Below are 19,772 nucleotides of genomic sequence, written 5' to 3'. Positions count from 1 at the left end.
GTGCCAGAGACAGAAACGCTTGGTCGCAGGCCAGATGAGCTAGGAGTGCAGCCAGAGACCAGGGAGAGGGGAGTGACTGAACACTTTTCTCCAAGAACGCACTGAGGAGTGGGGCCGAAGCTCTTGGCTATTCCGGGCCGGAGAGTGGGAGGCCGCCATTTTAATTCCTGTCCTCCAGAGCTCTACGGCAAGTGTTAGCAGAACAAAGACTCCACAGAGCTAACCAAGATGATTACTTAGCCCAAACCCTGGCAAGGGCGGTGCAATTCCGCCTGGGCAAAGACATTTTGAGAATCACTATAACAGGCCCCTCCCCCAGATGATCAGCAGGAATATCCAGCCAAGACCAAGTTCACTGATCAAGGAGAACAGTGGAATTCCAGAGGAGGGGAAAGCAAAGCATGCAATGCATGCCATTCTCCCCATGATTCTTTAGTCTTGCAAGGTTAATTAAATTTTTTTAATTTAATTTTTTTCTTATTCTAATTTTTTTAACTTTTCCTCTTTCCTCTTTCAACATTTTTTTAACTAGTTTATGTTAACAATACCTTTCTTTAAAAAAATGTTTTTAAACCTTCATTATTACAGTCACATTTTAACCTTCACTGTATCTAACTTTATTTCTTGTATACATACAGGCTTTTTCTTCTAAAAAAATTTTGGGATAAAATTTCTTCTAATAGATCAAAATATACCCTAAATCTAGCACAGGGCTTTGTTCTAGTCTCCAGCCTGACCAAATTCTCTCCACCTTCTTTTTCTTTCTTTTACCGACCAATGTATCTTACCAATTCTTTTTTAGAAAATTTTTTTTTAATTTTCATCTTTACAGTCATTCTATTCCTTCATCGTGTTTACCTTTAATTTTATATATATGTAAGTTTTTCTTTCTTTAAAATTCTGGGAAGTGGTTTCTTCTAAGAGACCAAAATACACCCAAAATCAAGTGGGTGGCTCTGTTCTATTCACCAGTCTAATATATATATATATATATATATATATATATATATATGTATGTATTTTTTTTTATTTCTTTTTAATTTTTTTTTAAACTCCCTTTTACCCCTTTCTTCACCCCTTGATTTGGGGTCTCTTCTGATTTGGATAGCATACATGTATCTAGGGTCTCTGCCACCCTATTAGTTATTTTATTATCTCGTTCATATCTGGATAAAATGACAAGGTGGAAAACTAACCACAAAAAAAAAGAATAAGAGGCAGTACCAAAGGCTAGGGACCTAATCAATACAGATATTGGTAATATGTCAAATCTAGAGTTCAGAATGACGATTCTCAAGGTGCTAGCCAGGCTCAAAAAAGGCATGGAAGATATTAGAGAAACCCTGTCTGGAGAAATAAAAACCCTCTCTGGAGAAATAAAAGAACTAAAATCTAACCAAGTTGATATCAAAAAACCTATTAATGAGGGGCAATAAAAAATGGAGGCTCTTACTGCTAGGATAAATGAGGCAGAAGTGAGAATTGTGATATAGAAAAACAAATGACAGAGAACAAAGAAGCTGAGCAAAAGAGAGACAAACAACTACTGGACCATGAGGGGAGAATTTGAGAGATAAGTGAGTGATACTATAAGATGAAACAACATTAGAATAACTGGGATTCCAGAAGATGAAGAAAGAGAAAGGGGAGCAGAAGGTATATTGGAGGAAATTATTGTACAGAATTTCCCTAATATGGCTAAGGGAACAAGCATCGAAATCCAGGAGGTGCAGAGAACCCCCCTCAAAATCGATAAAAATAGGTCCACACCCCATCACCTAATAGTAAAACTTACAAGTCTTAGTGACAAAGAGGAAATCCTGAAAGCAGACTGGGACAAGAAGTCTGTAACATACAATGGTAAAAATATTAGATTGGCAGCAGACTTATCCACAAAGACCTGGCAGGCCAGAAAGAACTGGCATAATATATTCAAAGCACTAAATGAGAAAAACATGCAGCCAAGAATACTATATCCAGCTAGGCTATCATTGAAAATAGAAGGAGAGATAAAAAGCTTCCAGGACAAACAAAAACTAAAAAAATTTGTAAACACCAAACCAGCCCTACAGGAAATATTGAAAGGAGTCCTCTAAGCAAAGAGAGAGCCTAGAACTACTAGACTAGAAAGGAACAGAAACAATATACAGTAACACTCACCTTAGAGGCAATACACTGGCATTAAATTCATATCTATCAACAATTACCCTGAATGTAAATGGGTTAAATGCACCAGTCAAAAGACACAGGGTATCAGAATGATAAAAAAACAAAACCCATCAATATGCTGTCTACAAGAAACTCATTTTAGACCCAAAGACACCTCCAGATTTAAAGTGAGGGGGTGGAAAACCATTTACCATGCTAATGGACATCAAAAGAAAGCTGGGGTGGCAATCCTTATATGAGATAAATTAGATTTTAAGCCAAAGACTATAATAAGAGATGAGGAAGGACACTATATCATACTCAAAGGGTCTGTCCAATAAGAAGACCTAACAATTTTAAATATCTATGCCCCTAACATGGAAGCAGCCAATTATATAAACCAATTAGTAACAAAATAAAAAAATCACATAAAAAATAATACAATAATAGTGGGGAATATTAACGCCCTCCTCACTGAAATGGACAGATCATCCAAGCAAAAGATCAACAAGAAAATAAAGGCCTTAAATGACACACTGGAACAGATGGACATCAGGGATATATTCAGAACATTCCATCCCAAAGCAACAGAACACACATTCTTCTCTAGTGCACATAGAACATTCTCCAGAATAGAACACATCCTGGGTCACAAATAGGTCTCAACCAGTACCAAAAGACTGGGATCATTCCCTGCATATTTTCAAACAATCATGCGCTGAAGCTAGAACTCAATCACAAGTGGAAAGTTGGAAAGAACCCAAATTACATGGAGGCTAAAGAGCATCCTACTAAAGAATGAATGGGTCAACCAGGAAATTAAAGAAGAATTGAAAAAATTCATGGAAACAAATGAAAATGAAAACACAACTCTTCAAAATCTGTGGGACACAGCAAAGGCAGTCCTGAGAGGAAAATATATAGCAATACAAGCCTTTCTCAAGAAACAAGAAAAGTCTCAAATACACAACCTAACCCTACACCTAAAGGAGCTGGAGAAAGAACAACAAAGAAAGCCTAAACTCAGTAGGAGAAGAGAAATAATAAAGATCAGAGCAGAAATCAATGAAAATGAAACAAACAAAAAAAAAAAGGTAGAACCAATCAACGAAACTAGGAACTGGTTCTTTGAAAGAAGTAATAAGATTGATAAATCCCTGACTAGACTTAACAAAAAGAAAAGAGAAAGGACCCAAATAAATAAAATCATGAATGAAAGAGGAGAGATCACAACCAACACCAAAGAAATACAAACAATGATAAGAACATATTACAAGCAACTATACACCAGCAAATTTGATAATCTGGAAGAAATGAATGCATTCCTAGAGACATATAAACTATCAAAACTGAACCAGGAATAAATAGAAAACCTGAGCAGACTTGTAACCAGTAAGGAGATTGAAGCAGTGATCAAAAAATCTCCCAACAAACAAGAGCCCAGGCCAGACGGCTTCCCAGGGTAATTCTACCAAACATTTTTTTTTTTTTAAAGATTTTATTTATTTATTTGATAGATCACAAGCAGGCAGAGAGGCAGGCAGAGAGAGAGGAGGAAGCAGGCTCCCTGCTGAGCAGAGAGCCCGATGCGGGGCTCGATCCCAGGACTCCGAGACCATGACCTGAGCCGAAGGCAGCGGCCCAACCCACTGAGCCACCCAGGCGCCCCAATTCTACCAAACATTTAAAGAAGAATTCATTGCTATTCTCCTGAGACTGTTCCAAAAAACAGAAATGGAAGAAAAACTTCCAAACTCATTTTATGAGGCCAGCATTACCTTGATCCCAAAACTAGACAAAGACCTCATCAAAAAAAAGAGAATTACAGACCAATATCCTTGATGTACACAAATGTGAAAATTCTCACCAAAATACCGGCCAATAGGATCCAACATGACATTAAAAGGATTATTTACCACAACCAAGTGGGATTTATTCCAGGACTGCACGGTTGGTTCGACATCCGCAAATCAATCAATGTGGTACAATACATTAACAAAAGAAAGAACAAGAACCATATGATCCTCTCAATAGATGCTGAAAAAGCATTTGACAAAGTACAGCATCCTTTCTTGATCAAAACTCTTCAGAGTGTAGGGATAGAGGGAACATTCCTCAATATCATCAAAGCCATCTATGAAAAACCCACAGCAAATATCATTCTCAATGGAGAAAAACTGAGAGCTTTTCCACTAAGGTCAGGAACACAGCAGGGATGTCCATTATCACCACTGCTATTCAACATAGTACTAGAAGTCCTAGCCTCAGCAATCAGACAACAAAAAGAAATTAAAGGCATCCAAATCGGCAAAGAAGTCAAACTATCACTCTTTGCAGATGATATGATACTATATGTGGAAAACCTAAAAGATTCCACTCCAAATCTGCTAGAACTTGTACAGGAATTCAGTTAAGTGCCAGGATATAAAATCAATGCACAGAAATCAGTTGCATTTCTATATACCACCACCAAGACAGAAGAAAGAGAAATTAAGGAGTTGATCCCATTTCAATTGCACCCAAAACCATAAGATACCTAACCAAAGAGGCAAAGAATCTATACTCAGAAAACTATAAAGTACTCATGAAAGAAATTGAGGAAGACACAAAGAAATGGAAAAATGCTCCATGCTCATGGATTGGAAGAACAAATATTGTGAAAATGTCTATGCTACCTAAAGCAATCTACATGTTTAATGCAATTCCTATCAAAATCCCATCCAAAAAAAAATCCCATCCATTTCTTTCAAAGAAATGGAACAAATAATCCTAAAATTTATATGGAACCAGAAAAGACCTCAATAGCCAGAGGAGTATTGAAAAAGAAAGCCAAAATTGGTGGCATCACAATTCCAGACTTCAAGCTCTATTACAAAGCTGTCTTCATCAAGATAGTATGGTACTGGCACAAAAACAAACACATAGATCAATGGAATGGAATAGAGAGCCCAGAAATAGACCCTCAACTCTATGGTCAACTGATCTTTGACAACGCAGTAAAGAATGTCCAATGGAAAAAAAAATAGTCTCTTCAACAAATGGTATTGGGAAAACTGGATAGCCATATGCAGAAAAATGAAACTGGACCATTTCCTTACACCACACATAAAAACAGACTCATAATAGATGAAAGACCTCAATATGAGACAGGAATCCCTCAAAATCCTTGAGGAGAACACAGGCAGCAACCTCTTCGACCTCAGCCGCAGCAACTTCTCCCTAGAAACATCACCAAATGCAAGGGAAGCAAGGGCAAAAATGAACTATTGGGACTTCATCAAGATCAAAAGCTTTTGCACAGCAAAGGAAACAGCCAACAAAACCAAAAGACAACTGACAGAATGGGAGAGGATATTTGCAAATGACTTATCAGATAAAGGGCTAGTATCCAAAATCTATAAAGAACTTAGCAAACTCAACACCCAAAGAACAAATAATCCAATCAAGAAATGGGCAGAGGACATGAACAGACAATTCTGCAAAGACATCCACATGGCCAACAGACACATGAAAAAGTGCTCCACATCACTCGGCATCAGGGAGATACAAATTAAAACCACAATGAGATACCACCTCACACCAGTCAGAATGGCTAAAATTAATAAGTCAGGAAACGACAGATGCTGGCGAGGATGGGGAGAAAGGGGAACGCTCCTCACTGCTAGTGGGAATGCAAGCTGGTACAGCCACTCTGGAAAACAGTATGGAGGTTCCTCAAAAAGTTGAAAATAGAGCTACCTTACGACCCAGCAATCGCACTACTGGGTATTTACGCTAAAGATACAAATGGAGTGATCTGAAGGGGCACGTGCACCCGAATATTTATAGCAACAGTGTCCACAATAGCCAAATTATGGAAAGAACCTAGACGTCCATCAACAGAGGAATGGATAAAGAAGATGTGGTGTATATATATATACAATGGAATACGAGGCAGCCATCAAAAGAAACGAAATCTTCCCATTTGCAACGACATGGATGGAACTAGAGGGTATTATACTGAGTGAAATAAGTCAATCAGAGAAAGACAATTATCATATGATCTCCCTGATATGAGGAATTTAAGAGGCAAAGTGGAAGGTTTAAGGGGTAGGGAAGGAAAAAATGAAACAAGACGGGATTGGGAGGGAGACAAACCATAAAAGACGCTTAATCTCACAAAACAAACAGGGTTACCAGGGGGAGGGGGCAGGGAGAGGGTGGCTGGGTTATGGACATTGGGGAAGGTATGTGGTATGGAGAGTTCTGTGAAGTATGTAAACCTGACGATTCACAGACCTGTACTATGGGGCTAATAATGCATTACATGTTAATAAAAATTAAAAAAAAAAAGATATTAGCAAACAGCATTCAACAATACATTAAAAGGATAATTCACTGTTAAAAAAAATTTTAAAAATAAAAGAAAAGAAATACTGAAAGGTCACACTAAAATTTAATAGTGGTTACCTATACGTAGTTAGCTTATATTCCACTGTAAGTTTTCTACTTTTTTTTTTTTAAGATTTTATTTATTTATTTGAGAAAGACAGAGCACAAGCAGGGGGATCAGCAAAGGAAGAGGTAGAAGCACAATTCCTACTCAGCAGTGAGCCTGATGTGGGGCTTGATCCGAGGACCCTGGGATTATGACCTGAGCTGAATTCAGACACTTTACTACCTGAGCCACCCAGGCACCCCACCTTTTTTTTAAAGATTTTTTTTTTTAAGATTTTATTTATTGATTTGACAGAGAGAGATCACAAGTAGACAGAGAGGCAGGTAGAGAGAGAGAGAGAGAGAGAGGGAAGCAGGCTCCCTGCTGAGCAGAGAGCCCGATGCGGGACTCGATCCCAGGACCCTGAGATCATGACCTGAGCCGAAGGCAGCGGCTTAACCCACTTAGCCACCCAGGCACCCTTTTTTAAAGATTTTATTTATTTATTTGAGACAGAGAAAACATGCACACATAAGCATGAGTGGGGGTAGGGGTAGAGAGAAAGGGAGGAAGAGAACTCCACTGAGCTAGGAGCCTGATGAGTGGCTCGATCTCAGACAGGGCCTGAGCTGAAGGCAAAAGCATAACCAACTGAGACCCAGGTACCCCAAGTTTTTTTTTTCTTTATATTCTCTGTAGTACCCAAATTATCTAGAATAAATGTTTTTTTTTTTTTTTTTCAAATTATGAAAGCGAAGTTTTCAGGGTTGGTTTTTTTTTTTCCACAGAATGTAAAATCACATATACTACATGGTCTCAAGCCAAAAAGCAGAATATTTTGACAGAACTATGTCAAAATGTTAATAGTGGTTGATTCTGAGTAGTAATGTTATGTTTCTCTTCCCTGCTTCTTTTTTCCATTTTTCAAACTGCCTATATTGAACATATACTATATATAAAAAATACTTAGCATATGCCTGGTATCTAACATGTGATAAACAAGTGGTACTTAGTACTAATACTATAGTTAGAGAAGACATTCTAAGAGAATGGCCACCATAGAAGACTTAAGTCAGAGAAGATTCCAGATCTGTGATACAACAGATCTAGCAGGAAAACACCCAAACTGGGTATTTCAAGGGGGTTTAACTATAACTCTCCACACTGCTCTGTCTGCTTCTGGACAGCTGAGAAGTCAAGGCCAGAAATTATTCAGTGTTGCTCCCTCTGGAGTCTGATCAGAAAAAAAATCTTTTTTTCAGTAAAAAAAGATACCTTAGCTAGTCAGCAGTCCCAAAACTACCTGGAAAAACTTCACGATGAAATCAAATGGACTAGGTTTTTAAGTTCCATATTTTAAAAAAAGCAAAATGCTAATTTTTAGGAGATAGTATTTTAGTGCAGTATTTTTCTTTTAAAATTTTAATTTTTTTAAAATTATCTATTGCAGGGTTTATTTTTAACATTTTGAAGAATACATTGGGAATTTAGTCTGAGAAAATCAAAATGTTTACCTTTGAAGGAAAAATGATGCCTCAAAGGCAAGGTCTCAAGGTAATGAAACTGTCTCATATGTCCTTAAGAATTAACTAAATTACCAAGTAAAGAAGCTAAGTTACAGAAAACTTCAATAATTATGACTTTATGTAAATAACGACTACCTTTTGTTATGTGAGGCCCAGAGTATCTTTTTTTTAGTTTCTTTCCTTCTTTTTTTCTTTTTGTCTTCTTAATTTGCATGCCTCCTTGTAGGAAAGAAAGTGACTTTTGATTCCGTGTAGGAAGATTATAAGTAAGTATTCTGGAGAAATAGTAGAAGACTGTGGTTTACATTTAACCATGAATGAGCAAAATATTAGGACAGATCTTTAAAAGTCTAAGCCTGACATTATGTCAGGGTTCTCATTTCTGTATCTGGCACCATGTGGATATGGGCACTTGCACAGAAAAACAAGAAATTTAAGAATGAAAGGTATCTGAGTGGGTTTCTAAACCAGGGCTCAGCTAACTATAGCCCGCAGGCCAAATCCAGTCCGTCTCCTATTTTTATGTGGCTCACAGTTAAGAATGGATTTTATATTTTTAAATGCTAAAAAAAAAAAAAACCCAAAAAACAAAAAATTTGCAACAGAGACCTGAGACCCATGTAGCCCAAAGCGTAAAATATTTACTCTCTGGTCCTTTATGGAAAAAGATTCTAAACCAACCATTTCATTTTACAGAGGAGTAGACTCAGAGTCTCCCTGACCTGCCCAACATCACCCCACTAATCACTGGCAGTACAGGAACAGATTATAGGTTTCCTGACTCCCGGTCCACCACCTCGGAGAGACTAAGTTGTACCGGAAAGCATGAATCTAGGTTACATTTCTTGTTTAGCTCAAGGCTTAGTCACTTCTTGGGCTGTGCTTTATAATCTTTTACTAAGATTTCTCAAAGAATCTTGACCCTCCAATTTTTAAACCATCCCCTTTTTGGGAAAAAAAAAATTAATCCTTTATCCTTTCTTTCCTTTAGGATCAGTAGTTCAGACTAACCAATTAGCCCTAGTTGATGATGAAATGCTCTTTACAAAAGGGATTCTGAGGGTGCCTGGGTGGCTCAGCCAGTTAAGTGTCTGCCTTCAGCTCAGGTCATGATCCCCAGGGTCCTGGGATCAAGTCCCACATCAGGCTCCCTGCTCCGTGGGGAGTCTGCTTCTCCCTCTCCCTCTGTGTGCTTGCATGCATGCACTATCTCTCTCTCTCACTCTTTAATAAATAAATAAATCTTAAGAAGAAAGAAAGAAAGGAAGAAGGAAGGAAGGAAGGAAGGAAGGAAGGAAGGAAAGAAAGAAAGAAAGAAAGAAATGAATGGATGGATTAATGGATGGATGATTGAATGGATTCTGGCTAACAAAGGTAGGAGAAATGACTGAATCAGAAAATCACTAACATGCAACAATCAACAATGGGTGATACCATTAGGTGAAAAGTTGATGGGGAACTTCATAATGGAGGACCAGACTACCTCACTGGAACCCACTGATCAATCCTAGTGCCATTAAAAGTGAGTCAACCGGGGCGCCTGGGTGGCTCAGTGGGTTAAGCCGCTGCCTTCGGCTCGGGTCATGATCTCAGGGTCCTGGGATCGAGCCCCGCATCAGGCTCTCTGCTCAGCAGGGAGCCTGCTTCCTCCTCTCTCTCTGCCTGCCTCTCTGCCTGCTTTGTGATCTCTCTCTGTCAAATAAATAAATAAAAAATCTTTAAAAAAAAAAAAAAAGTGAGTCAACCAGGGGCACCTGGGTAGCTCAGTGGATTGAGTGTCTGACTTTTGATTCTGGCTCAGGTCATGGTCTTGGGTCCTGAGATTGAGCCCCACTTTGGGTTCCATGCTCAGCAGGGAGTCTGCTTGAGATTCTCTCTCTCCCTCTCCCTTTGCTCCCACTCGCTCACGTGTGAACTCTCGCTCTCTCAAATAAATAAATAAAATCTTAAAAAAAAAAAAAAGTGAGTCAACCAGATGTAAACATGTATGTGTTATACATAACAAATTCTTCTAAGAATTTGTTATGTATAACATAACATAACATTTCTTCTAAGGAGAAGGATTTGTTTTTCATTATACACCTTTTTGCCCTGTTTGAAGGCTTTACTCTGTGGATGTTGTGTTTTTCAAATTAAAAGGGCTTTCAAAAAATCCCTTTTTCTCTCTTCTTTACAAACTGAAATTTAGGAATCATTTTAATAAATCAAGGGCAGTGCAATATGGTTAAAAAGGCAGCAAACTGGGGCACCTGGGTGGCTCAGTGGGTTAAAGCCCCTGCCTTCAGCTCAGGTCATGATCTCAGGGTCCTGGGATCGAGCCCCGCATCGGGCTCTCTGCTAAGTGGGGAACCTGCTTCCTTCTCTCTCTGCCTGCCTTTTTGCCTACTTGTGATCTCTGTGAAATAAATAAATAAAATCTTTTAAAAATTAAAAAAAAAAAAGGCAGCAAATCAGGAACTACTGGGCTAGTCTTTTCATATCTCCAAGTATGTTTCTGAATCTGTAAAATGAGAAGGTTTGATTAAATACATTCATCTAAGGCTTTTTCTTGTTCTGAAATTATGAGGCTATGCCTCCTTTGTTACAGAATACCATGTGGCTTCAGCAACTTCCACTCAACTTAAAACTACTGTAGTGTACTTCGGGATTTTTTGGTTTGTTTTAGCAACAACAGTCTAATCGTTTAAGCTATCATGTATTTTATTATATGGACACCGCACACCTCAAATGCAGTACATATCCCAGTTACTGCACTAGATCCTACTCCTAGATATTAGCTGATAAGTCAAGAGTGATGTAATACCTACCTGATGCCAGCAAATTCCACCTTTTGAGTGATATAGGCACATGTGCTGACCTAAGGAAGATAGACAGAGAGAATATGAGATTCAACAACACATCAAGGTCACAAAGAAGGTCTCCTGCCTTTTTAATTTCTTCTAACAACCAAAGGTTCAATTAACAAGGGAGTAATAGATTTACCCTATAGGCAAACCTGCTGGGGCAGGTATAACTGTAGGTTCTTAAGAGTGTGACAAGTATAGACAATAATAAAGACCAGGTGGAAAATAAATGCCCAGCTTCACTAACACGCTATCTTCACATATGTCTGCATACATATCTCTATTTACATGCTTATTTAATTACACAACATTCATTTCTCATTTTAGCTCTCATTTTATAGAATGGAACCCCCTTCCCTGTCCAATAAAAAATGAACATTTTTTTTCTGAAAATATTCAGTTATGGAAATTCCATCTATAATTCGTTGCTTCACAATGCTGAAAATGCCCAATAAGAAAAATTTCAGCACCAGCTCACAATGAATTGATCATTTTAAGTGGAAAACGTTAACTCAAAATAAATAGATCAGGAAAATGGGAGGTTACGGCAAAAAGCAGATTAACCAGGAAGCGACAAGATCTGGATTCTAGCCTGGTGTCAACTGCTGACTATAGTTTTTTAGTCTTGGGTAATCGCTTATCTTCTCAATCTCAATTTTCACATCTATAAATGAAGGGTAATAAATAGCTATCCATGGGAATGACATGAACGTGTGAAAGTTAAAGTTCCACTCAAATGTAAGGTAATATTATAATTTCCCATTTGAACCAAAAATGTGGAGTAAAAATCTATAAACAAGCAAAAACAAAGCTCAAAAAAACCACAGAGAGAATGGAAGAAGATACACAAAGGGTTTACAACAATTATTTGTGAAGCTGGTTTTAGAAATGATTTTATACCCTTCTCACTATTAAATCTCTACAAGGAAAATGGATTATTTAATGTAACAGGAAAAGTAACAGACTTTTTTTTTTTTTTTTTATCACATCTTACCAAACTTTTCTTTAGTCGCCACATATCTCCACGGCCTATATACTGATCCTTAAATGTTAATTCCACTAGGTCAAGGGTCACATCCTAAAAGGGATAATCAAATATATCTCTCTGTGTTACTCTGCCACACTTCATCTTAAAATAAGGCACACTCAGCATGGAGAAACTTTTTAGCAAACAAGAAAACTACTGGAAGAACATCTGATAACAGAACACTGCAAAACAGCATTTCATCCTGCCAGAAAAGGCTTCTGAGTACAGGCGATAAGTCTATAACAGATGCTACAGCAGCTGGATCATGACTAAGTGCAAAGAGTACCAAAGTAATAATTCTGTGTTTAGTCTTGATTCTGGCACTTACACAGGACATTGAGCTCTGTGTTTTATTTCCCTAGATAATGTCAGTGGTATCTTTTAAACAATGATTTTTACCTATTATAGCACCATTTCTCATTTCAGAAAAAAAAAAAACAAGAACACCTAGAGAAATTACAGTATTTTAATAGCAAATTTTACATTGAGCTTGACATGTACCTATATATACAGAATCTTTTTAGGAAAGCTTTTATAAAAAAGTGAGGGCTTTAAGTGCAACCTATATATACCTACAATCTAAGTGACCTATATATGACCACATATTTAACAATCCAACACTATACTTAAGTAACTCATTATTTCCTTAGAGACCCAACCTCTTGGGAACAGTATTAATCATTCCCAAAAGATACTCAAGTCCAGAACAAACACATACCTTAGGGTCTACAACATTCACATAAACATCTTGATAAGGTCTTAATCGGAACACTTGAGTCACAGTCTGGTCCACACTAATAGTTTCTGAAACAGAAGAAATCTGGATCAGGTAACATATTCTGAAAAAGCAGGCAAATATATTCTAATCTGTAGTCATTTGACAAGCAACACAAATGACTGTTGGCCATGGGCAAGAAAAATTCTCTGCCTTCCAGCATCTGAAAGCTTTTTAGGTGAAACAAGCATGTGAAATAAGACCCAAGCCTTCAGCAATTAAAAATGAGAGAAACAGAAATGGAGACAGAGGGAGAAAATTAAAGAAACCAAGGAGCAACATAAAAAAGTTCAAAGAACTGTGAAAATTCAGAAGGAGACCATTTCTCATTTGGAATGAAAGTAGCCGAGGTAGTTAAGGGAGAAACAAACTTTTCAATGAGCCCTTACAGCTGGTAAATAAGAAACATACCAGATGGCAGGAGATGGGGTGGTGAGAGCAAGGAGAAAACTCTTAGGATTGGGGTTTTGGTCTTTTTTTTTTTTTTTTTAAGATTTTATTTATTTATTTGACAGAGAGTCACAAGCGAGAGAGGGAAGAGAAGCAGGGGGAGTTGGCGAGGGAGAAGCAGGGGGAGTTGGTGAGGGAGAAGCAGGCTTCCTGCTAAGCAGGGAGCCCGATGCGGGGCTCGATCCCAGCACACTGGGATCATGACCTGAGCCAAATGAAGACGCTTAACAACTGAGCCACCCAGGCACCCCCTGATTTGGGTTTTATAAAATGCTTCCCCATCATACTGAATTATAAAAGTAGTGAGCATCACCATCCTTTAAAGCAAATCAGAATTTTTTTTCTTTGAAATACCATTTAAGAAATTACCTTATTTGCTATCAATTAACATTTTGGTTCCTTGAACAGCTCATTGGAGGTATACTCATTAGAGGAAAAAAGAAAGGATCAGATCCAGAATGAGTAAGTAGAATGGCTGCTCTGGCTCCTCTACTTACTGACGTCAGGCAAGCCAATTCACCTCAGTGAGACTAAGTTCCCTCCCTCAGTCAAGAGTTGTGTGGGAAGATAAAAAGAGACATTACAAAAAGCTCCCAGTTTCACTTACTTATGGAGCATAAATAATAACATGGAGGACATTGGGAGAAGGGAGAAGTGAGTTGGGGGAAATCAGAGGGGGAGATGAACCATGAGAGACTGTGGACTCTGAGAAACAAATTGAGAGTTTTGGAGGGGAGGGGGCTAGGGGGTTGGGTAAGCCTGATGGTGGGTATTAAGGAGGGCACGTATTGCATGGAGCACTGGATGTGGTGCATAAACAATGAATCTTGGAACACTGAAAAAATAAAATAAAATTTAAATAAATAAATAAGACAAAAAGCTCCCAGTACACTGTCCTACATTTGTGATAGGTTATCTTCTCTCACCTAGAGTAGGCACTTAACAAACATCTTATGAAAAAATACAGTATTTAGGAAAGCATGCTTTGCCAACAATTTTTTTTTATTTTATTTTAAAGATTTTATTTATTTATTTGACAGAGAGATCACAAGCAGGCAGAGAGGCAGGCAGAGAAAGAGGAGGAAGCAGGCTCCCTGCTGAGCAGAGAGCCCGATGCGGGGCTCGATCCCAGGACTCTGAGATCATGACCTGAGCTGAAGGCAGCGGCTTAACCCACTGAGCCACCCAGGCACCCCTTTTTTTTTTTTTTTTTTGAGTTAAGAATAAAGCTTTACCTAGTCAGATTAACTTTCCTCCTAACAATAAAGACAGTTTCTTCAGTGCCCTCAGGATGCTGACAAACGAGATTCCTTGGCAGTTTTGAAATCTGACAATTTGTTTAGGGGCACACATTTTGACAAGGAAAGAAGTACTATGCCCTCGTTCCCTGAGATTATGAAGAGACACGTTCCTTACAGTTTCTGGAACAGTTTCTCTAAGTGTAAAAATAAAAACCTTAGAGAAGAGAGATGAAATTCTTACCTTTCTGCAAATCTTCCTTAAGTGACTTGACTTGCAAAAGCAGAGGGCTGCAGGAGAAAGCAACAAAGAGATAGGATGTTGTAAACTGTAATTAACCAGCTTTCTTCACCCCCTACAAAAGATCCCTCTGGATATATTGTAACCTATAGCACAACAAGGGGGAGAAGTTCTCTTAGAAACAAAGAAACTCTGCACTTGCCTTCCAGGAAACAGCTAAATGCTACACAATTTTTCAGAGTTGTCATCCTGACTTTAAAATCAGAAAGAATAGACTACTTTTTAAAAGATTATTGCTTTATCAAATCCCAAAGGGCAGGAACAGTTTCATGTAAAGGCTAAGAGCTGTCCTGCCTTGCAAGCCCCTTAAACAAAATATTTGGAAACAGTAGGCTGCCCAGTTAGTCCCCTTGATCCTAATGAGATGTTTACCTGTATTCATCATTGGGGTGAGCAATCTCCACAATGTCTCCAAGCTTGATGTGAGGAAACACTTTAGGGTTCATGACTAGCTCATCATCTGAAAGACAAGTCAGCAATCTCAAGTAGAAAACGGACTAACTTGGGCGACAAGCTATGGTATACATTCTCATGTTGGGTCCTCGTGACCTCATTGGTTAGTATCACTACCCCATCTCAAAGATGAGGTTCCATTTTAAATTGCAATTCAGGTGAACTAAAGGATTCACAGAGTGACATAAAACTAGTGAGTAGCTGAGTTGGACAGTGTTCGGGGCCTTTGTCCTCAGAGCCCGTGCTCTATTACCACCCCACTGGGAAAAAGAAGCCCTTGCTCTCCAGAACTTAAACCTCTGGGATTAATACTTTACTTCCTTGAATTATCACATACCTGGCCTATACCAGAAACAAAACAGCCTGATCCCACAAATGCAGCACAATCCCTGATATTTATACAGTGTTCAAAGAATTTCCAAAAATACTGTCTTTAATGTGATCCTCACAATAAATCTTTGGATCTAACAGAAGTGAAGAAATGACCTAGGGGATAACGTGACCTGCCTAAAGGTAAACAGCTGATAACAGCACAGCCAAGATTGATTACTAGCCCAGGATTCATTCTCTCTCTCTCTCTCTCTCTCCCTCTTTTTTTTAAAAGATTTTATTTATTTGACAGAGAGAGACACAGCAAGAGAGGGAACCCAAGCAGGAGGAGTGGGAAAGGAAGAAGCAGACCTCTCGCTGAGCAGGATGCCTGAATCAGGGCCTGATCTCCTGAGCCAAAGGCAGACACTTAACAACAGAGCCACCCAGGCACCCTTAGCCCGGGATTCCTTCTGCCTAAAGCCCACCACCTCCCATATGTCATAAAACAAAAAACAAAATCCCACAAGCCAATAAAATACCTTACACTTTGGAAGGCAGCTCTTGATCAGGGAAAAATTTTGGATACTAGTTCACATTAAGGTCCAATGAAACTCTTAAAATATAGGGAGGACATATGTTTCATATGTTTATCTACCCCAACCTCCACACTCACTGGGAGTGGAGAGAATCCTTTCATGTATAACAAACTCAGAATCATAAAGAGGGAGTGATTTTTTTGTTGTTTTGATTTTGAGGAAAAGCTACAGCCTTTAATTATGCTAAAACCATGACAAATACGTGTATCTAAATTTCAAATATAATCAGACTCCACAAAAATTCAGCCTAGGAAAGCAAAGCATTGGGTTAATCCCAAATTTTATTTGGTATATTGCTTCCATTGATAGCTTTATGCCAAATCCACTATGATGCCTTCCCCTAACTTCCATATTCTGAATTAAACTCCCTGAGCACTAATTCCACTGTTTCATTTTACCATTTCCTTTTTGCATATCTGTCTCATCAAGCTAAAAGCTCCTTAGGGACAAGGGACCTTGTCATATTCATAACCTTTACATTTAGCACAGATATGCACCTAATTTCATTTGATGTGTTTTTATTTATAGCCCTACAGGAGACAGGGTATAACACCTAGCTGTCTTTCTCTTATACAGGTGAAAAAGTAGACATGTATACATTGTATATACACTGTATATACTGTATCTTCTTATTCTTCCATCTGTCAAAAGTTGTTTCTGTTTTCTACTCAATTCTACCCACAAGTGTTCAGGCAGCATCAACTGAATACAAAATCTAGTATTAACAACAGACTCTGCATTTTAGCAGAAACTGTGTTTTAAATACAGCAATGCCTGGTATATCCTTGCCCTGGTAATTATAATGGTTGCATTTACTGAGCGGCACTGAGTCTGATACTCTACCTAATACCTTCCATATATCATCTTACTCAATCCTCACATACTTTATGATATCCAAACTAGTGTTTTCCTTTTTGGGGAATCCTTGCCCTTGGGAGGTTTACACATATACAAGAGCAAATGCATAGTAAAATACATTTTTAAAAAGACTCATTGTGGGGTGCCTGGGTGGCTCAGTGGGTTAAAGTCTCTGCCTTCGGCTCAGGTCATGATCCCAGGGTCCTGGGATCGAGCCCCCCCCCCCCAATCAGGCTCTCTGCTCGGCAGGGAGCCTGCTTCCTCCTCTCTCTCTGCCTGCCTCTCTGCCTACTTGTGATCTCTGTCTGTCAAATAAATAAATAAATAAAATCTTTAAAAAAAAAAAAACTCATTGTGTTGTTAATTCCAATTTCTGAAGCAAATAAGATTGTTAGGACAAAAAGGAAAATTATTTCTTTACAAAAAGAAAAAAAATCATATTACTAATCGCCATCCTATTCTGCAGATTAATAGACACAATGTGCTAAGAAAAACAGAGAAACTGTTCTAATGTGCTTGAAGTTGTAGATAAGATAAACTAGGGGCTTGCCTGAGGTCACAGGGAAAGTTAGAGGCAGAGCTGAAAAATCTGATTTAGTACAGAACAATATGCTTTGTCCTGCCCCTCCTCACTATGCCTCTCAGCCAGGCAAAGTTTCATGCTTTGATCAGACCTGTCTAATGTGTGTCTACTACTGCTCTCATATAATGTAGGTTTCTTTTATCTGCCAAACCAGTGCATACTAGAATTTTATAAGATATATGCAATAAATGTGTAACATAAAATACAAATAGGGGCGCCTGGGTGGCTCAGTCGACTCAGCATCTGCCTTTGGCTCAGGTCATGATCTCAGGGTCCTGGGATCAAGCCCCACATTGGCTCCCTGATCGACAGGAAGCCTGCTTCTCCCCCTCCAGCTCCCTCTGCTTGTCCTCTCTCTTCCTGTCAAATAAATAATCTTTTAAAATTTAAATAAATAAATAATAAAATACAAATAAATGAAGGATAGCAGACTGGCAACATTCACCATGTTCCTTAAAAGTCAGAATACAAATACTTTTAGTAGGGGCCTGTGCTCTCTGGTGCTACTGTCCTCCCTGCAACTATTTAATACTTGCTGTTTCACTCAGTTAAGTTGCCTCTAGCCGCTATGGTCATGTGAGTCAATGTGTCATTTTCAAGGCACTGGACACACCAAGAACCTCAGCCAACTTACACAACCCCCAAAGACCAATCAATACTGACCACTGCCCCCAAAGCCCTTCTTGTGGATGACAAGTTTGTAGACCTTTGTTGTTCTCATCTTGTACTGTTGTTTTTCCTTCAGCTGTTCCAAGCTTGGCGGAGAGAAGTCATCTTGCCTCTCTGCCACTGAAACACAAAAAGGCTAGAATGTCAGACTTTTCTTTGCAACTGCTCTTTGATTTTAGGCCATTGAATATACTGGTATTGTTCAGAGAAGAGGTAGCACCAACCCTTGGATGAAATCACTCCTCCAATTACAAGGAGGGTTAGAGGGCAAAACGGAGAATCTGAAAACTAAAGGAAATGTGGCCCAGGGTCTATTCCAACCTCCAAGAAGATATTCTATCACCCCCTAAATGGAAAACTTGTAGTCAATTGGGCACTCACTACCTTGTCTCTATCTAAAGCAAAAACACCCAAATACTAAAGAGATCTTGAAACAGGTTAGCGCACTCATTTTGTGGATGAAGAAAGGGTGGGCCAGAGCAAGGGACTTGCCCAAGGTCACTCAGACACTGAGATATTCCCACCATTCACGTTTCGCAGTCAGTGTCCTGGGCTAGGAGAGGATAAACAGGAGGAAGGCTGGGCTTCGTTCCCTGAATGTCCATTTGTACAAACTCTCAGCGACTCCTCCTCCCCACTCTCATTTCACAGCTGCGGCCACTAAAGCTCAGAGAGGCTCGGAGACTTGTCTAAGATCACACAGCAGCATGGGGAGTGGGGTCAGGACTCGAACCTGGACCACCACCCCCTCCCGCACACTCCACAAACCCGGGCCCGGCGAGCAGCCCCACTCACCCGCAGCTCCGGAGCCCCTTCCCTCTTCAAGCCCGGACTCCGAGGGCCGTACCCTCCCACGGTCCCCCGCGCCTTCTCTGGACGCCCCGCCTACGCCCCCACAGCCCTTGCGGCTTCCGTGCCCAAGCTCAAGGTTCCTGTCGGCCCGCCCCGGCCACAGTGTGCTCACCTGAGAACCCGCGCAGTTCTGGTGGCTCCGCCCCGGAGCCCCGCCCCCCTTCCCGCCCACACGCCCCGGGCCACTCTGGCCCGGCCTCCGCCTCATCTCGGTGTCCGCGCCACTTCCCCATCCGGGGCTCCCGCCGGGGGCGGGGCGTTGCGTGTGGCTTCTATCTCTGGCTGCTTGCTGTGTTTTCCGCTTGGAGGCCGGGCGGTAGCCGGCTGTGGAAGGAAATTGTTTTTCTTCCAGACAGTCTCATAGATCCATGCGCAAGAGCTTCGTTTCCTATTTAGTGACCGCCCCCCCACCAACAGGGCAAACACAGACGAGTCTCCTCGTATCTGTAAACGGTGTTGCGGACCCTCGCCTGGCCTCACGGGGCTACTGAGAAGCACAAAATAATTTCTGGGAGAACTTTTGTAAAATGCAAAGGGCTCAGGTCTTGCGATAGAGCGACGGATCCTGCTGAAAAGCATTCACTTTGGGGTGTACTTTTCAAATCCCTCGAAACCCCAAATGAATTGCCTGCCTCCCTGGTTAATAGCTACCCTAACTCTCACAGACATCCTTATGAAATGGTCACTTCCCTATTAGGTGGCAGGTACATTGTATTTCACATAC

General features: G+C 39.8%; 1 protein-coding gene across 16 annotated transcripts in view; it reads right to left on the bottom strand.

Moving 5' to 3' along the window:
• The window catches only part of DEPDC5 (DEP domain containing 5, GATOR1 subcomplex subunit), a 130,633-nt gene extending 111,409 nt beyond the window's left edge, over positions 1–19,224 (bottom strand). For 15 of the 16 annotated variants that reach the window (XR_004385682.1, XR_004385683.1, XR_004385684.1 and 12 more), the window contains exons 1-7: positions 18,992–19,138; positions 18,191–18,316; positions 15,098–15,185; positions 14,669–14,715; positions 12,680–12,765; positions 11,929–12,012; positions 10,899–10,948 (exon numbers count right to left, since the gene is read on the bottom strand). Coding sequence is in view for 13 of the 16 variants with exons in the window: in XM_032883212.1 (XP_032739103.1) it covers positions 10,899–10,948; positions 11,929–12,012; positions 12,680–12,765; positions 14,669–14,715; positions 15,098–15,185; positions 18,191–18,248 (413 nt within the window). In the remaining 3 variants the exon portion in view is untranslated. Of the gene's footprint in view, positions 1–10,898; positions 10,949–11,928; positions 12,013–12,679; positions 12,766–14,668; positions 14,716–15,097; positions 15,186–18,190; positions 18,317–18,991; positions 19,139–19,160 lie in introns of those variants that run through there. The other variant, XM_032883213.1, reaches the window with a different exon arrangement.
• Positions 19,225–19,772: the final 548 nt, after the last annotated feature.

This window comes from Lontra canadensis, unplaced genomic scaffold (assembly GCF_010015895.1).
Source record: "Lontra canadensis isolate GAN:19392208 unplaced genomic scaffold, GSC_riverotter_1.0 scaffold87, whole genome shotgun sequence".
NCBI lineage: Eukaryota > Metazoa > Chordata > Mammalia > Carnivora > Mustelidae > Lontra > Lontra canadensis.
Note: the sequence above shows the minus strand (reverse complement) of the source record. Positions and strands in the feature narration are given on the sequence as shown.